Source organism: Canis lupus, chromosome 9 (assembly GCF_011100685.1).
Source record: "Canis lupus familiaris isolate Mischka breed German Shepherd chromosome 9, alternate assembly UU_Cfam_GSD_1.0, whole genome shotgun sequence".
In the NCBI taxonomy this organism is placed as follows: domain Eukaryota; kingdom Metazoa; phylum Chordata; class Mammalia; order Carnivora; family Canidae; genus Canis; species Canis lupus.
In genome coordinates, this window is record NC_049230.1 from 40,315,796 (window position 1) to 40,328,941 (window position 13,146).

The 13,146-nt window shown below is 41.4% G+C and overlaps 1 protein-coding gene across 3 annotated transcripts in view; it reads left to right on the plus strand.

The window, feature by feature from the left end:
* MYO1D (myosin ID) overlaps positions 1–13,146 on the plus strand; it is a 326,202-nt gene that overhangs the window by 173,307 nt on the left and 139,749 nt on the right. For all 3 annotated transcript variants that reach the window (XM_038548143.1, XM_038548142.1, XM_038548141.1), the window contains exon 17: positions 9,200–9,423. In XM_038548143.1, coding sequence (XP_038404071.1) covers positions 9,200–9,423 — 224 coding nt within the window. The remainder of the gene's footprint in view (positions 1–9,199; positions 9,424–13,146) is intronic.

The window sequence follows — 13,146 nt, forward strand, 5'->3', positions numbered from 1 at the left end:
TTAAGATACCTATTTTTAATGGATGTCAAGTGTCTAACACAAAGCCTGGCACATGATAGTGAAATAATGTTTTCTCTCCCTTCCCTTAAGAGTAGTCATCAGAGGAAAATCAAAGATTGTGGCTGTTAGTTGCATGTGTACTTTGGATTGGAAAGAACCTTTAAAATAACATCTTTAAATTTTTGCTCATTATCAGAAACTGTTTAATAGAATCCTAGGGCTTGCTTTTTTTAAAAATATTTATTTATTTATTTATTTATTTATTCATTCATTCATTCATTCATTCAGAGAGAGCGAAGAGAGAGAGACAGAGACACAGGCAGAGGGAGAAGCAGGCTCCATGCAGGAAGCCCGACATGGGGCTCGATCCTGGGTCTCCAGGATGACACCCCGGGCTGCAGGCGGCGCTAAACCGCTGCGCCACCAGGACTGCCCCTAGGGCTTGCTTTTTATAAGTTATCTAATGCAACATCCTGCTTTTTAGGTGAAGAACCTGAAGCCTGCAAAATTCGATGGCATAATTCCCCCAATAGTGCAAGGGGAATGCTGGTCTCTCCCTCTAGGGCAGGATTCTTTCTACTCCACCCCGATTGTGCTAGCCAAGGAGCTGTCCCTCTGGGCAGTGCTGGACTTGAAGCAGCCTCACTGTGGCTGCGGATTTCAGCTTTGTTACATGAGTGGATCTTACTTTTTAAGGGATTAGTTGTAGTTGTTTTCCAGATATCTCAGAGGCATTTTGGTTTTTCTAGGATATCATGGGTATTCCTCTTTTTCCTCCATATTCCCTACAAACACTACACGTGTAGTAGCAATTTCGGAAATTCTTGTAGAATGAGCCAACGCTCAAAATAATGTTTATGCCAAAGTGGCATATTTTGGGATGGCAAATCTTGACCCCCTTCCAAATGAGTGACTAAACTGCATACAAAGGATTCTGTATTCAAATATGTTTTTTAACTTCTGTTGAACAAAGTTAAAATAGGTTTATTTACATGAAACTTTTCAGAGCTTTTAATATGGTAAATATGCATCATGAATCTCCCAAAAGGAATTGCAATATGCAGCTTTCCCAAACTTAACTGAAATGGAGCCTCTTTTTCAGAGAGCATTTCAAAGGCCTTGTGTCCCCGAATTCGCTTTTGGAACTCAATAGAAAAGAATTTTAGGATGCACCTTTGGCAGATTCTTTCAAATATCAAATGTTATTATTTGAACTTATGCATGATCCAGAGAACCATTCAAAATTGAGATCATTTGCAAGCATCTGAAAGCAAAAGTGTACTGGGTTATTTTTTTAAGGAGTTCTGCATGTTTCAGATGCTAGACATAAAGGAAGAAAAGTCAGGACATTTGTTATATAAGGTAAAAGCCCAACTTGTACCCCGACCAGGTGGCAAGCCACCTCAGTATTAGACGGAGGTAGACATGGGGGTGGAAAAGGCAGTACATGTTTTCAGACAAAGCTGAAACATCCTTAAGATGCCTCTTTGGGTCTGCTCACATGCCTACATACTTGACCCAAACCCTACAGTTCTATGTCAAAAAGTAGTTTTGAGATAGTCTTGACCTCAGAGATTTTGAAGGTGAGTTACCAATTTTGTACATTCTCTTTCAAGGAAACAAAACTAAACCAAAGAGAGCAGTCTCTTCAGTACAGTGCCACTCAGTGTTTACCTTTGAACAAGGTTAAATCCTGAAAGGCTTATCAGAATTATTTAACCTGTTAGCTGGAGTAATTTTATTTTTAATTATCTTCAAAATAATCCCATTTTGGGTTTTGATCAAGTTAATATTTTAGTTGAAGAGGAATTACCGGGAATATTTTACATCTTTGAGTCTTTCTTTAACCCCTAAAAGAGGCCAAATCTTCACTAATTAATTATAAAATATCCCAAATAGGATGGAACCATCATATTCTACAGTACTCCCCCCTTATGCACAGGGGATGGATCTCACGACCCCCAACAGATGCCTAAAACCACAGATGGTCCTGAACCCTATAGGTACTTGTTTTTTCTCACATGTACATACCTATGATAAAGTTTAACTTATAAAAGGTCAGTAAGAGAGTAACAGCTGTAATTAATAATAGAAAAATTATGGGGCAGCCTGGGTGGCTCAGTGGTTTAGCGCCACCTTCAGCCCAGGGCATGATCCTGGGGACCCAGGATCAAGTCCCACATCGGGCTCTACGCATGGAGCCTGCTTCTCCCTCTGCCTCTCTCTCTCTCTCTCTCTCTCTCTCTCATGAATAAATAAATAAAATTAAAAAAAAATAATAGAAAAATTACAACAATTTACTATAAAAGTTTTGTGACTATGGACTCTCTCTTTTTCAAAATAACAAATTGTGCTGTACTCACCCCTTTCCTTGCAATGATGTGAGATGGTAAGATGCGCACATGAGGGGAATGATGTAGGCATTGTGACATAATGTTACTTACTTACGACCTTCTGATGAAATCTGGGGAGGATCATCTGCTTTCAGACCATGGTTGACTGTGGGTAACTGAAAACACAGAAAACAAACAATGGGTAAGGAGGGGACTACTGTAATTCAATGAGGGTATGTGGCTAGATTTTATGGATTTTACAGTTCAGAGTTCAGCCTGTTACCTAAATAAATTCTTGTCTACCGCAACTCTTAAAACAACCAGAAACTGTCAGAACTCTGCCAGAGTAACTATCTGGGGAATTTAAATTTAGAAACAGGAAAGATGCTTCTCCCAGAAGCTGTCCCTCGCCTTAGAGGGCCTGGGAAGCTGAATTGCTGCAGGGTTCTGGTTGTGGAAACCAAGAGAATCTCCATTCAGAGCACCAGGAGCTGTTTGAGCATGAGACAGAAGGGGTCCAACACCCATGATAACTAAAAAACAAAAACAGAAAAAACACAGAGAACTAGAAAAAAAAAGAAGGAAAGCTGACCCGTGTTTCTTTCTGAAACTAAACTGAAGATTCACGTAATTGACCTACTTCTTATTAGAGCATAACCTAGAATCCTACATCTTTTGCAAAATGAATCTTGTACTTTAATGACAGCCAGATGTTGCTTTGAAATGCCTGACCACTGAGGAAGTATGCACCAGAGGAAAACATGGTAGAATTAAGATGGCATTATAAAAACATCTGGTTAAACATGACAGATTGTGTTTATATCCACTCCCTCTCAAAACCCCTAAATGAGCAGTAAGGGATAAAAATGGGAGAAACCCACAAGGACAAATAGAACCATAGGAACAACAACAGCAGACAAGAAGCATCAACAGAATTTTGGAAATTAAGTGGATGTGTGGTTAGTCCCCCAAGCAGGTGGAGAAAGCTGACATCTGAGTGCCTGCAGAGAAGGCAGACAGGCAAGCCAGTTTGCCCGACTGCTGGGCTATAGAAAACTCAGGAGTGGGAAGGACCAGGTCCCTCTGGAGGTAGGAGCGAGGGAGAGAACTGAAGGAGGTTGGTTAACAGTCTGTATAAGGAGCAAAACAAAGGTCTCCTCCCAGACCTCACAAAGGCACTTCACTACCTCAGCCTTGTTCTGGTAGAAGACAAGAAACTTACTCTGAAGAAATACAACCAGAGAAACTCTGGGCTTTGGAGGACACCAAGCACAGTGGTGGAGAGGGGTTAGGCGCCATACTGAAATCTAGGAAAGGAAGTGAAAATCTGGATACTAAAGATAACCCTCAATGCCCCTTTACTCAGAATTTTGCTAGCAAAGAGGGAAAACACTGATGTTCTGGGGTTTTCCACAGATGGGGAACTCACCTAATTACCCTATGAAATGAAGTCCCCCCATTCCTAAAGCACATACACAGAGCTTTCGAGTGGCATTCAGTAATAGATGGCCAAGGATCCCAGAATATTCAAGGAAGGCCTCTAGCACAAAAGGTCAAGACCAAGACAAATGGAAGTAGAGGAGATTTAGAAGGAACATACAACCCAGGGAGAATTGTAAAAAGTAAAATCATTATTCATAACCTCAGAGAGGAAAGATGAGACGTTGCTTCTCTTAAACAAGAGTAATGTGCTCTTAAAAAGAAATATTTGGGGGCACCTGGGTGGCTCGGTCAGTTAAGCATCTGACTTCGACTCAGGTCATGATCTCAGGATCCTGGGATGGAGTCCCACGTCGGGCTACCATTCAGCAAGGAGTCTGTTTCTCCCTCTTCTTCTCCCTCTGCCCCTCCCCTGAGTCATACACTCACTCTCTCTCAAATAAAAATCTTTTAAATAAAGAAAAGAAAAATTTAGAGAACAAGGATGAGTCTTGAAAATGGAAAACACGACAGCCACAATGAAAGACTTAGTATCAGGCTTGAAAGATGAAGGTGAAAACATTCATTCTATTCAGCAGATACTCTGGAGTGGCCACTATGTTCTGAGCATTGTTCTAGTCAGTGGAGTTTCATCAGTGAGTAAAAGAGACAAAGAGCCCTTGGCCTGGTGGAGCTGAAATGCCAGTGGGAGGAGAGGGTAACCAACACAGTAACATGTGAGTTACATGCTGTATTGTAGTGTCAAATGCTAGAGGCAAGAGAAAAGACAGAGCCTGGTAAGGAGAACAGACAGTGCCAGGTAGGGAGACAAGTTGAATTTTAAATGGGATGGTCCGGGCCAGTCTCATTGGGAAGATGACCACTGAGCAGGGACACAGAGAGAAAGTGAAGAAGTTGGCCATGCGATATCTGGAGGGAGATCATTCTAGGAAAAGGGAGTAGGGGAGGGAGGTAACTGCCCCAGAGAACTTGGGCCCATGTAGGTTAGTGCGAGGGGTCTGGGGGTCACTCAGGGAAATGGAGAGTGGTGGCAAAGTTTCAGGAAGAAAAGTGTCATGATCTGATTTTGGCCTTCAAAGGATCACTCTGACTGCTGTGTTAGCAGAATTGACTACAGGGGGTAAAGGTACACAAGAGAGGAATTGGACTGTCTCAACAGCAAGGGTGTATACACTATTCTTGAATGGTCTTTCTCTGTACCTTGGCTGGTCCCTCTGAGCTGGCCTCTCTGTTTGCCTCTGTTCTCTCTTCTATCTGAGAAAAGACTTACAGGCCCTCTCTGTCAGTCTGACACCTGCTTTATAGCTTCTGCTTAACTTTCCCTCCCAGATCCCATTGTGTCACCTTCAGCCTTCAACTTCCACTCTCTTGCATCATATCCTAAAACACATAGGTTGGTTCCTCTTTTAAAGTTAATATTGTGTTAACAAGGACCTTTGGCTTCTTTATTTTTGTTGAGCCTCTCTGACATATGCATATAAGTATTAAACATTTGCTGTTGAATATAACATTTAATTTTCTGTTGTCTGACATCCTATCATCAGGCAGATTCCTCTGCAGACACTTTATATGATTCTTGAAAACCCCAACTAAGCCAGTTTAAACAAAGAGGGAAGTGGAAAAATCTGTCTTATACCTTAAATTTCAACCTGCAGATCTTTCGTGGGAAAATCAACAACCCTCCCCTACACAGACTCACCAACTTGTGGGAGCATATCTGTTTAAACCAAATATGCTTAGATTCTAAGGAAAAATACATGAATAATTTTTTGCATGCAGTCATTTTTCTCTGTAATTCTTCAGTGCTACTTTTTGTTAAAGTAAAGCCTAAGGGACTTCTGACAAAGCTGACAATGTAACCGCAGGCTCACAAAAATTCCTTTCCCCCAAATTTGCTGAAATTAACAAAAATGTAAATATGACCGAGAACATGCCACAAAGCCTGAAACGAGAAAAAAAAAATCCCAGCTTCATACTGTAAACTAAGAAGTGTCACCCAGAAAAAGAAAAATTGGACCAAATTGAATGAAGGAGCTAAAAAAATCAATATATTCTTCAAGGAGAAGAATGGAACATGGAGAAGTTACAAGGAGGGAATTCTGAAAAGTCTCATTGCTTTTGATGGAGTTGGCATTAACTATAAATGTATGCCAGAAGGAAGGCCTAGAATACCCCATTCCTCCCCTTCCATTAAGAAGACATTTTCCTTCAGGCAAGAAGAGTCAAAAAGGTTTAGCATGTCTCCTGCCTCTGATATACCAATAAGTGGGCAAGGAGTAGGGGATGCATCTGCAAGGAATAATATTAAAGCCGAACCAAGAAAAAGCTCCACAAGGTATGGAAAAAAGAATATCTGTCCTCAACCAAGCCCAAAGAATACAAGGCACCCCAGACTCAGTGAAGCAAACTTCTGGTGCATTTCTTTACTATTAAGAAGGGAGCATGGTGGTAGCTACCTAAGGCCCCAGCTTAGTTGGTTAAGTGTCTGACCCATGATTTCAGCTCAGGTTATGATCTCAGGGTCATGAGATCAAGCCCCACATCAGGCTCTGTGCTCAGCACAGGGTCTGCTTGAGAGTCTCTCTCTCTCTCTCTGCCCCTTCCCTATTCCCTATCAAATAGATAAATAAGTCTTTTTAAAAAAAGAGTCCAGGACACATGGACACGTGACTGAGAAAAAAAAAATCTGCCTATTCAGAGGCACCTGGGTGGCTCAGTCAGTTAAGCATCCAACTCTTGATTTTGGCTCAGGTCATGATTTCAGGGTCATGACATCAAACCCCAATTCGAGCTCCCTGCTCAATGGGGAGTCTTTGTCTCCCTCTCCCTCTGTCTCTCTCTCTCTCTCTCTCTCTCTCTCTTTTCTTTCTTTCTTTCTCTCTCCCCCTCCAAAATAAACAAAGTTTTTTTTTTTTTTTTAATCTACACATAAGGGCATCTGGGTGGCTCAGTCGGTTGAGCATTGGACTCTTCATTTGGCTCAGGTCATGATCTCAGGGTTGTGAAATCAAGCCCACATTGGGCTCTGTGGTTCAACAGGGAGTCTGCTTGAGATTCTCTTCCTCTCCCTCTGCCCTTCTCTACCCCCGCCCACGTGCATGTGCACTCTCTCTCGCTCTCTCTCAAATAAATACACATTTTAAAAAAAATGTTAACCCTAAAAACCTGCCCCTTACTTATGCTTTTTCCCCAAAATTACTGAAAAATTAAACCAACACCATTTTAATAAGAAATTCTGTGAACACTCCTTTAAAATTAAGGATTGATTTTCTATACAGGTGTGGCTCCAGGGAGTCTTAATTTCCTTCCTCTTAAAAAAGTAGAAAAGCAACAAACAGTATGAAACTTGAAAAATGTGTTCTGTTTAAGAAATTGAATCACAGACTTCCACCCTGTAATTGTATTCTTTTGGTTTTTCAAGATGCTAAAGAAGGGACCTTTATTTTAGCACTTGGGTGGAGGCGTAACAAAGCCATCTGCATGATGGATTTGGCGACAGGGAAGAGAGCCATTTTGGCTAAAAAGGGTTTCTGTACTGACGCCACATGCAGAAACAAGTTTTCATTGCCTCATGGTCTTTATATATTCTGTTTGTACGTGAGCTCTAGGTTCCCATCACAAATTGCTCATATGTCACGTTTCCCTCACATATCATAGTTTTCCTTGACTCATTAGTTCCTCTTTGGGGTCCCTAGGTGATGACCTCATGTATCCCATACAAACAAATCTATCCTCATTGTGCAGCAGGTAGAAAAAAGCATGTGATGCCGATTTAGGAGTCTGCATCAAGAAACATCTAAAATGAGTAAATTAATTAATTGATTAAATAAAATGAGCGTATAAAAGAGGCATTGCACCAGTTTTTCTGAGAAATTGGTGGGCACAGGTGGGGATTTAAGAGAAAGTACAAGAACCCTGAGGGACTCTGGAGGACCCATACTGTGGGCTTTGAACTAGAGGTGGAAAATCTTGGTCCTTGGGAGGCCAGAGACAGGGAGGGAAGTTAATACCGACAACCTAAGAATTGGGCTGGTTATCTAAGTGACAGCAGTAAATATCAACTGGAACCATGGCGCTGTGTACAAGGGGTCTGTTGGAGAAAGCAGTGCAAGTAGTTTGGGATCTTGGAGATTTTATTTCTTTTTTTAATTTTTTTTAAGATTTTATTTATTCATTCATGAGAGAGAGAGAGGGAGGCAGAGACAGATGGAGAAGCAGGCTCCATGCAAGGAGCCCGATGGCGGGACTCGATCCTGGGTCTCCAGGATCATGCCCTGGGCGGAAGGCAGGCGCTAAACCGCTGAGCCACCCAGGGATCCCAAGGATCTTGGAGATTTTAGTAGCAATAAGGAACAGAAAGGGGTTTATGCTGGAAATATTGTTGAAGAAAGATTAAGTTTTGGTGGTGGAGGACACATATAGGGGAAGAGCCAATAATGAAGTGAAGATTATGCCAAATCTCTTTTTACTTGAGAGATTGAAAAGTACAGGAATCTGGGCAAAGGATCCTGAAGGAAGAGTATAAGTATCTCTGACTTCACCATGCTTGGGTAAAGCTGGCGCAGAGACATTTATATATTGTCTGATTGATTTCTGAGCACTGAAAAAAATTTAAAGATTCATACACTATTAGTCATCTGTTTTACCCTTTCCCCAAGATTACATCTAATTTTGGGGGGAATTTACATAGCACCTGGAGAGCAGGGCTGCACAGACTGTGTATAATCAGTTTGTAAATCCAACATGATGGTACACTAACAGCCAGTGATATAATTGTATAAAGCCAGGTTTCATTAGAGAACTGTAGATATCGATGGCTTTTGGTTCTGACTCATCTTGCTTCCTTTCAACATACTTAAAATATTTCTCCAGGGACATTTGCATTTTGGCTTTCTTCTCCTCATGACCATAAAGTTAAAACATGACTCTGCTTCCGAGTCAGCACACACCCCAGTGTGCATCAGGAGCAGCTAGACAGGGATCCCTGGGTGGCGCAGCGGTTTGGCACCTGCCTTTGGCCCAGGGCGCGATCCTGGAGACCCGGGATCGAATCCCACATCGGGCTCCTGGTGCATGGAGCCTGCTTCTCCCTCTGCCTGTGTCTCTGCCTCTCTCTCTCTCTCTCTCTGTGACTATCATGAATAAATAAATAAAATCTTTAAAAAAAAAAAAAAAAAAAAAAAGGAGCAGCTAGACAGCTGAAGTGAAATGACCAGCGTGACTCCTGGCGCCATCTGTTGGTGGCATGCAAAATCCACCTGATTTTGTTGACCATAGACAAGATCCCAAACTACCCCTACACCCCCTCACCCCGTCACCCCGCTCATAGTTTATAAGTGGAGGATCTTATACAATTAACTTAAAAGTCCCATACCATTGACTCAGCCAACAAGCAACACTTGTCTTTTTCCTTCTCTATTGTGAAGGTGTGGCGAGGCACCCTGGCCCGCATGCGGTACAAGAGAACCAAAGCAGCTCTGACAATTATCAGATACTACCGGCATTACAAGGTGAAATCCTACATTCAGGAGGTTGCCAGACGCTTCCATGGTGTCAAGACCATGAAGGACCACGGGAAGCACGTGAAGTGGCCAACCCCACCTAAAGTTCTTCGCCGTTTCGAGGAGGCCTTGCAGGCAATTTTTAATAGGTAAGAAAGAGCCAGTTGGGATGTGCTGCATCTGTTTCTGGTAGCACACTTAATGTATAAAGTCACAAGTCTGAGGCCATGATACTGGCTTAGCTGTTTGCCACTACGCCTTTACCTCGTGGCTCCAGGTCTATAAATTTCACTCTCAAAACACATCTGTTTACTTCTCAAAACAATAGAACTATGCTAAAGGAAGTGCATTCCTTTGGCACTTGACAGCAGTGTGCCACAAACCCTGGATCATGACATAGTTAAGATAAGCTATTAGCATGCCGTCTCTTTCTTTTATTAGCAAAAAATAACTATTAAAATCCCCACATGTAACTCAAACTGGAAAGTCTGTGAGTCTTTCTCACAATGCTTTTCTATCCTGGTTATGAAATATACCAAGGAGTTTATTAAACATACCGAAGCCCAAGTCTCCAGAAAGTCCTATTTAACAGAACTGGGGAGTGGAGCCCAAACAAAGGTCCTTCCTAAAGTTTCCCGCATGATTTTTTTTTAAGGATTTATTTATTTTAGAGAGAAGGAGAGAGAAATAGAGAGCATGAGCAGGAGGGGGAAAGGGAAAGGGGGAGAGAATCTCAAGCAGACTCCACAGTGTAGCGCTCCATCTCATGACCCCAAGATCACAACCTGAAACCAAAACCAAGAGTCGGATGCTTAACTGACTTAACTGCCATCCAGGCGCCCCCTAGATGATTCTAAAGTGTGAGGGGGGAAATAGTTTTAGAGCAACCATTTATTTTTACATAAATAAATACCCATTTAAAATCTGGTATGTTTCCAGCTACTCTTCGTTTTTTATTAACTGCCCCGATGAGTCTGAGTTTGTAGTTATTCACGGCCTCTTAGCTCTCATTATTCACACTTGTTTGATACTAGTGTGCACCAGATTAATTCAGCTGTGTCTTAGATACAGCCATCTAGTCACATAAAGTAAGCTAATGGTTCTCAGATGTGGTCATTTGGCATTGTGGTATTCCACAAAGAACACTATGAAATAATTGGCATACTGAATGTAAAAGAACTAATTTATAATTCTGTGCTAAATCAGATTTTATCTTCCTTTAGAGTTAGCTCTGTATAGTTGGTGGCAAATATCAAAAGGTAAAGAAAAATGCATAGGAAGAAAATTCTTTACTATGTATCCCATTTGCTTTTTGTAAAAAAAAAAAAAAGAAAAGAAATGGTATCTCATAAAAAGAAAAACTCAAACAATAAAGAATTATTGAAAGCAAAATTACCTCAGTTTTCAGATCTAATACTATAAATGTTTGTTGTAAATCCTGGCAGGCTTTTAATGCACAAGTAAGTGTTTTTCATGAATGGTGTCTGTAACCTGAATTTTAACTTAACTTAAAAAGTAATTAAGCTATGCATAAATACATGTGTACTGTTTTTTTTAAAGAGAATTAATGTAGAAATACATAGGATATAAAACTGAAATCCTCCACACCTCCTCCTCTCCCCCATTTTATACCCTTCCCCTAAGATAATCACTCTTAACAATTAGTTTGTATCCTTCTATGTCTGTGTCTGTGCATTTACAAGCACACACCCACATATAAGAGACAGCATGATATAGTGGTTAAGAACACAAATCCTGGAGCTGGGGCTTATATTCTAATCTCTGCTGCTGCCTAGTTGTATAATCTTGGGCAAATTAGATAATCCGTGCCTCAGTTACCATATCTACAAAAGTGCCATAATAGTAGTACCTGCTCATAGGGTTCTTGAAAAGATTATGAGTAAAATAATACACACACACACAGCATTTCAGATAGTGCCTGACACATAATAAACACTGTAGAAATGTTTGCTCATAATAAGAGTATGTATGCATACACAGTCACATATCTGGACTTTTTTCCCTTTTTTTTTTTTTTTTTTACACAAGCATGGTTATAGGATTACTTAAAAATCCATGTCTATAAAGAAAGATCTATGTGGTATTTTTAATGGCCACAAAGAACTATTGATTTTGTGTTGCACTGTGGCTTATACAGTCTTCTTTTTAGATTGCGATGGTTTTATATATAGCCTAGAATTCATTAATTTTTGCAAAATTTAATTTATTCATTCAGCAAATATTTACTCAAGGCCAACTATGTCATGGGCACTGTCCTAGATTCCAGGGATATGGTGACAAACAAGAAAGATATAAGACAGTCCCAAACAGCCTTCTCGGGGCTTTGAGTTAATGAGCATTTTGAAAAGCATGCATTGGCTCTGTTTGCTGACTTTGCAGACACATGTGGGTGCCCACACGCGCAACAAGCACACGCAGGATTCTGAATGAATCCTGCCAGTTGTGTTAATCTCATCCAAAGGCAACTTTTTCCGTTATGAGCCAGGTGATAAGTATCATAGGCTTTATGGGCTACATATGGTCTTTGTCACATACTTTGTTTTGCTCTGGTTTTGTCAAACATGTAAAAAAAAACTATTCTTAGCTTGTGAGCAGCACAAAACCAGGCCATGGGCTGAATTTGGCACAGACTGTGGTTTACCAACCCCTGATTTGTCACTGTATCCTACTTAATTTATTCTTCACTTTTTTGATCTGTGGACTGGACTACTGAGAGAAATGTGTTAAAAGACCCTGCTGTGGTTGTTGGCTTTTGTTTTTTGGGGGGTTTGTTTGTTTGTTTCTAAAATCTCAACGTGTGACTAATCATGGTTAAGCTCACTCCTGTTCCTCACAGTAATTCTTTTTCATTCTGAGGAGCCTGGGAGCCTTACTCATGCTCAGCTTTGTCCTCCTTATCATATTGTTGAGGCTGGTGAACATAAAAATGTTGGGGGCTATGGACCTTTGTAGATGGCAGTTTCCTTGATCAGAGTGAGAAGCCTGTGTGGTGCTGTCCATGGTTATATAGGTCAAGTCCCAGATGTCCTGTGTGCCTCTGTGCCCTGGAGTCAGTCAGATATGGACCTCATCCTGGGCCACAGTGGGTGTAAAGAAGGAGCAGATGGACTGGGCACTCAGGCTGAAAACAGACCAGCAGACAGAGAAAAGACTGCTCCCTCCCACCCCAGGAATAAAATTTGCGACCCAAGGGCTAATTTGGGGCAGCTGCTCAGCAAGCCACGTAGTGTTGTAGGATGTGCCTGTCACCTGTGACCACCAACTGCTCCTATCCTGTCATTCTTTCAGCGTCTTCTGGAATGACCTTAATATAATATAATCTGTATAATATAATTATAATTATATACTTATATATAATCTGTATAATATTAATGACCTTAATATAATCTGTCCCATTGGGTTGTCTGTTGGCCATAGAAAGCAGAGAGGAGGGTTCCACCATTAATCTGAGCCTTTACTTTTTACACGCTATTGTGTTTTTGAATCCTACCTCCTATGCTGTCTGCTACAACAGGGGTCCCCATCTCACCATGGGCAACCATTCTTTGTGCAGAGAGCTGGCACTTCTTCCTCTGTGAGATCCTTCACCACCTGCCCTGGCCACCAGCCCCAGCTGCTCAGGCCCAACGATTCTCCAGGCCATTTCTGCCGAAGGGGCTCCTCTCCTTCCACCAGGTGGACTGCTTGGCACTGAGCCACTTCACCAGTGGCTCGGTCCAGTCTACTTCAGGTCTCCAACAAGGTCTTCCTGTCTCTCAGTTCACCAACATCATTCCTATTCTTCAGGGCTGCTTACAGAGCTTTTCCTTATTTGTATATTTATTTGGTTATTTCAGTCGGAATGTAAGAGA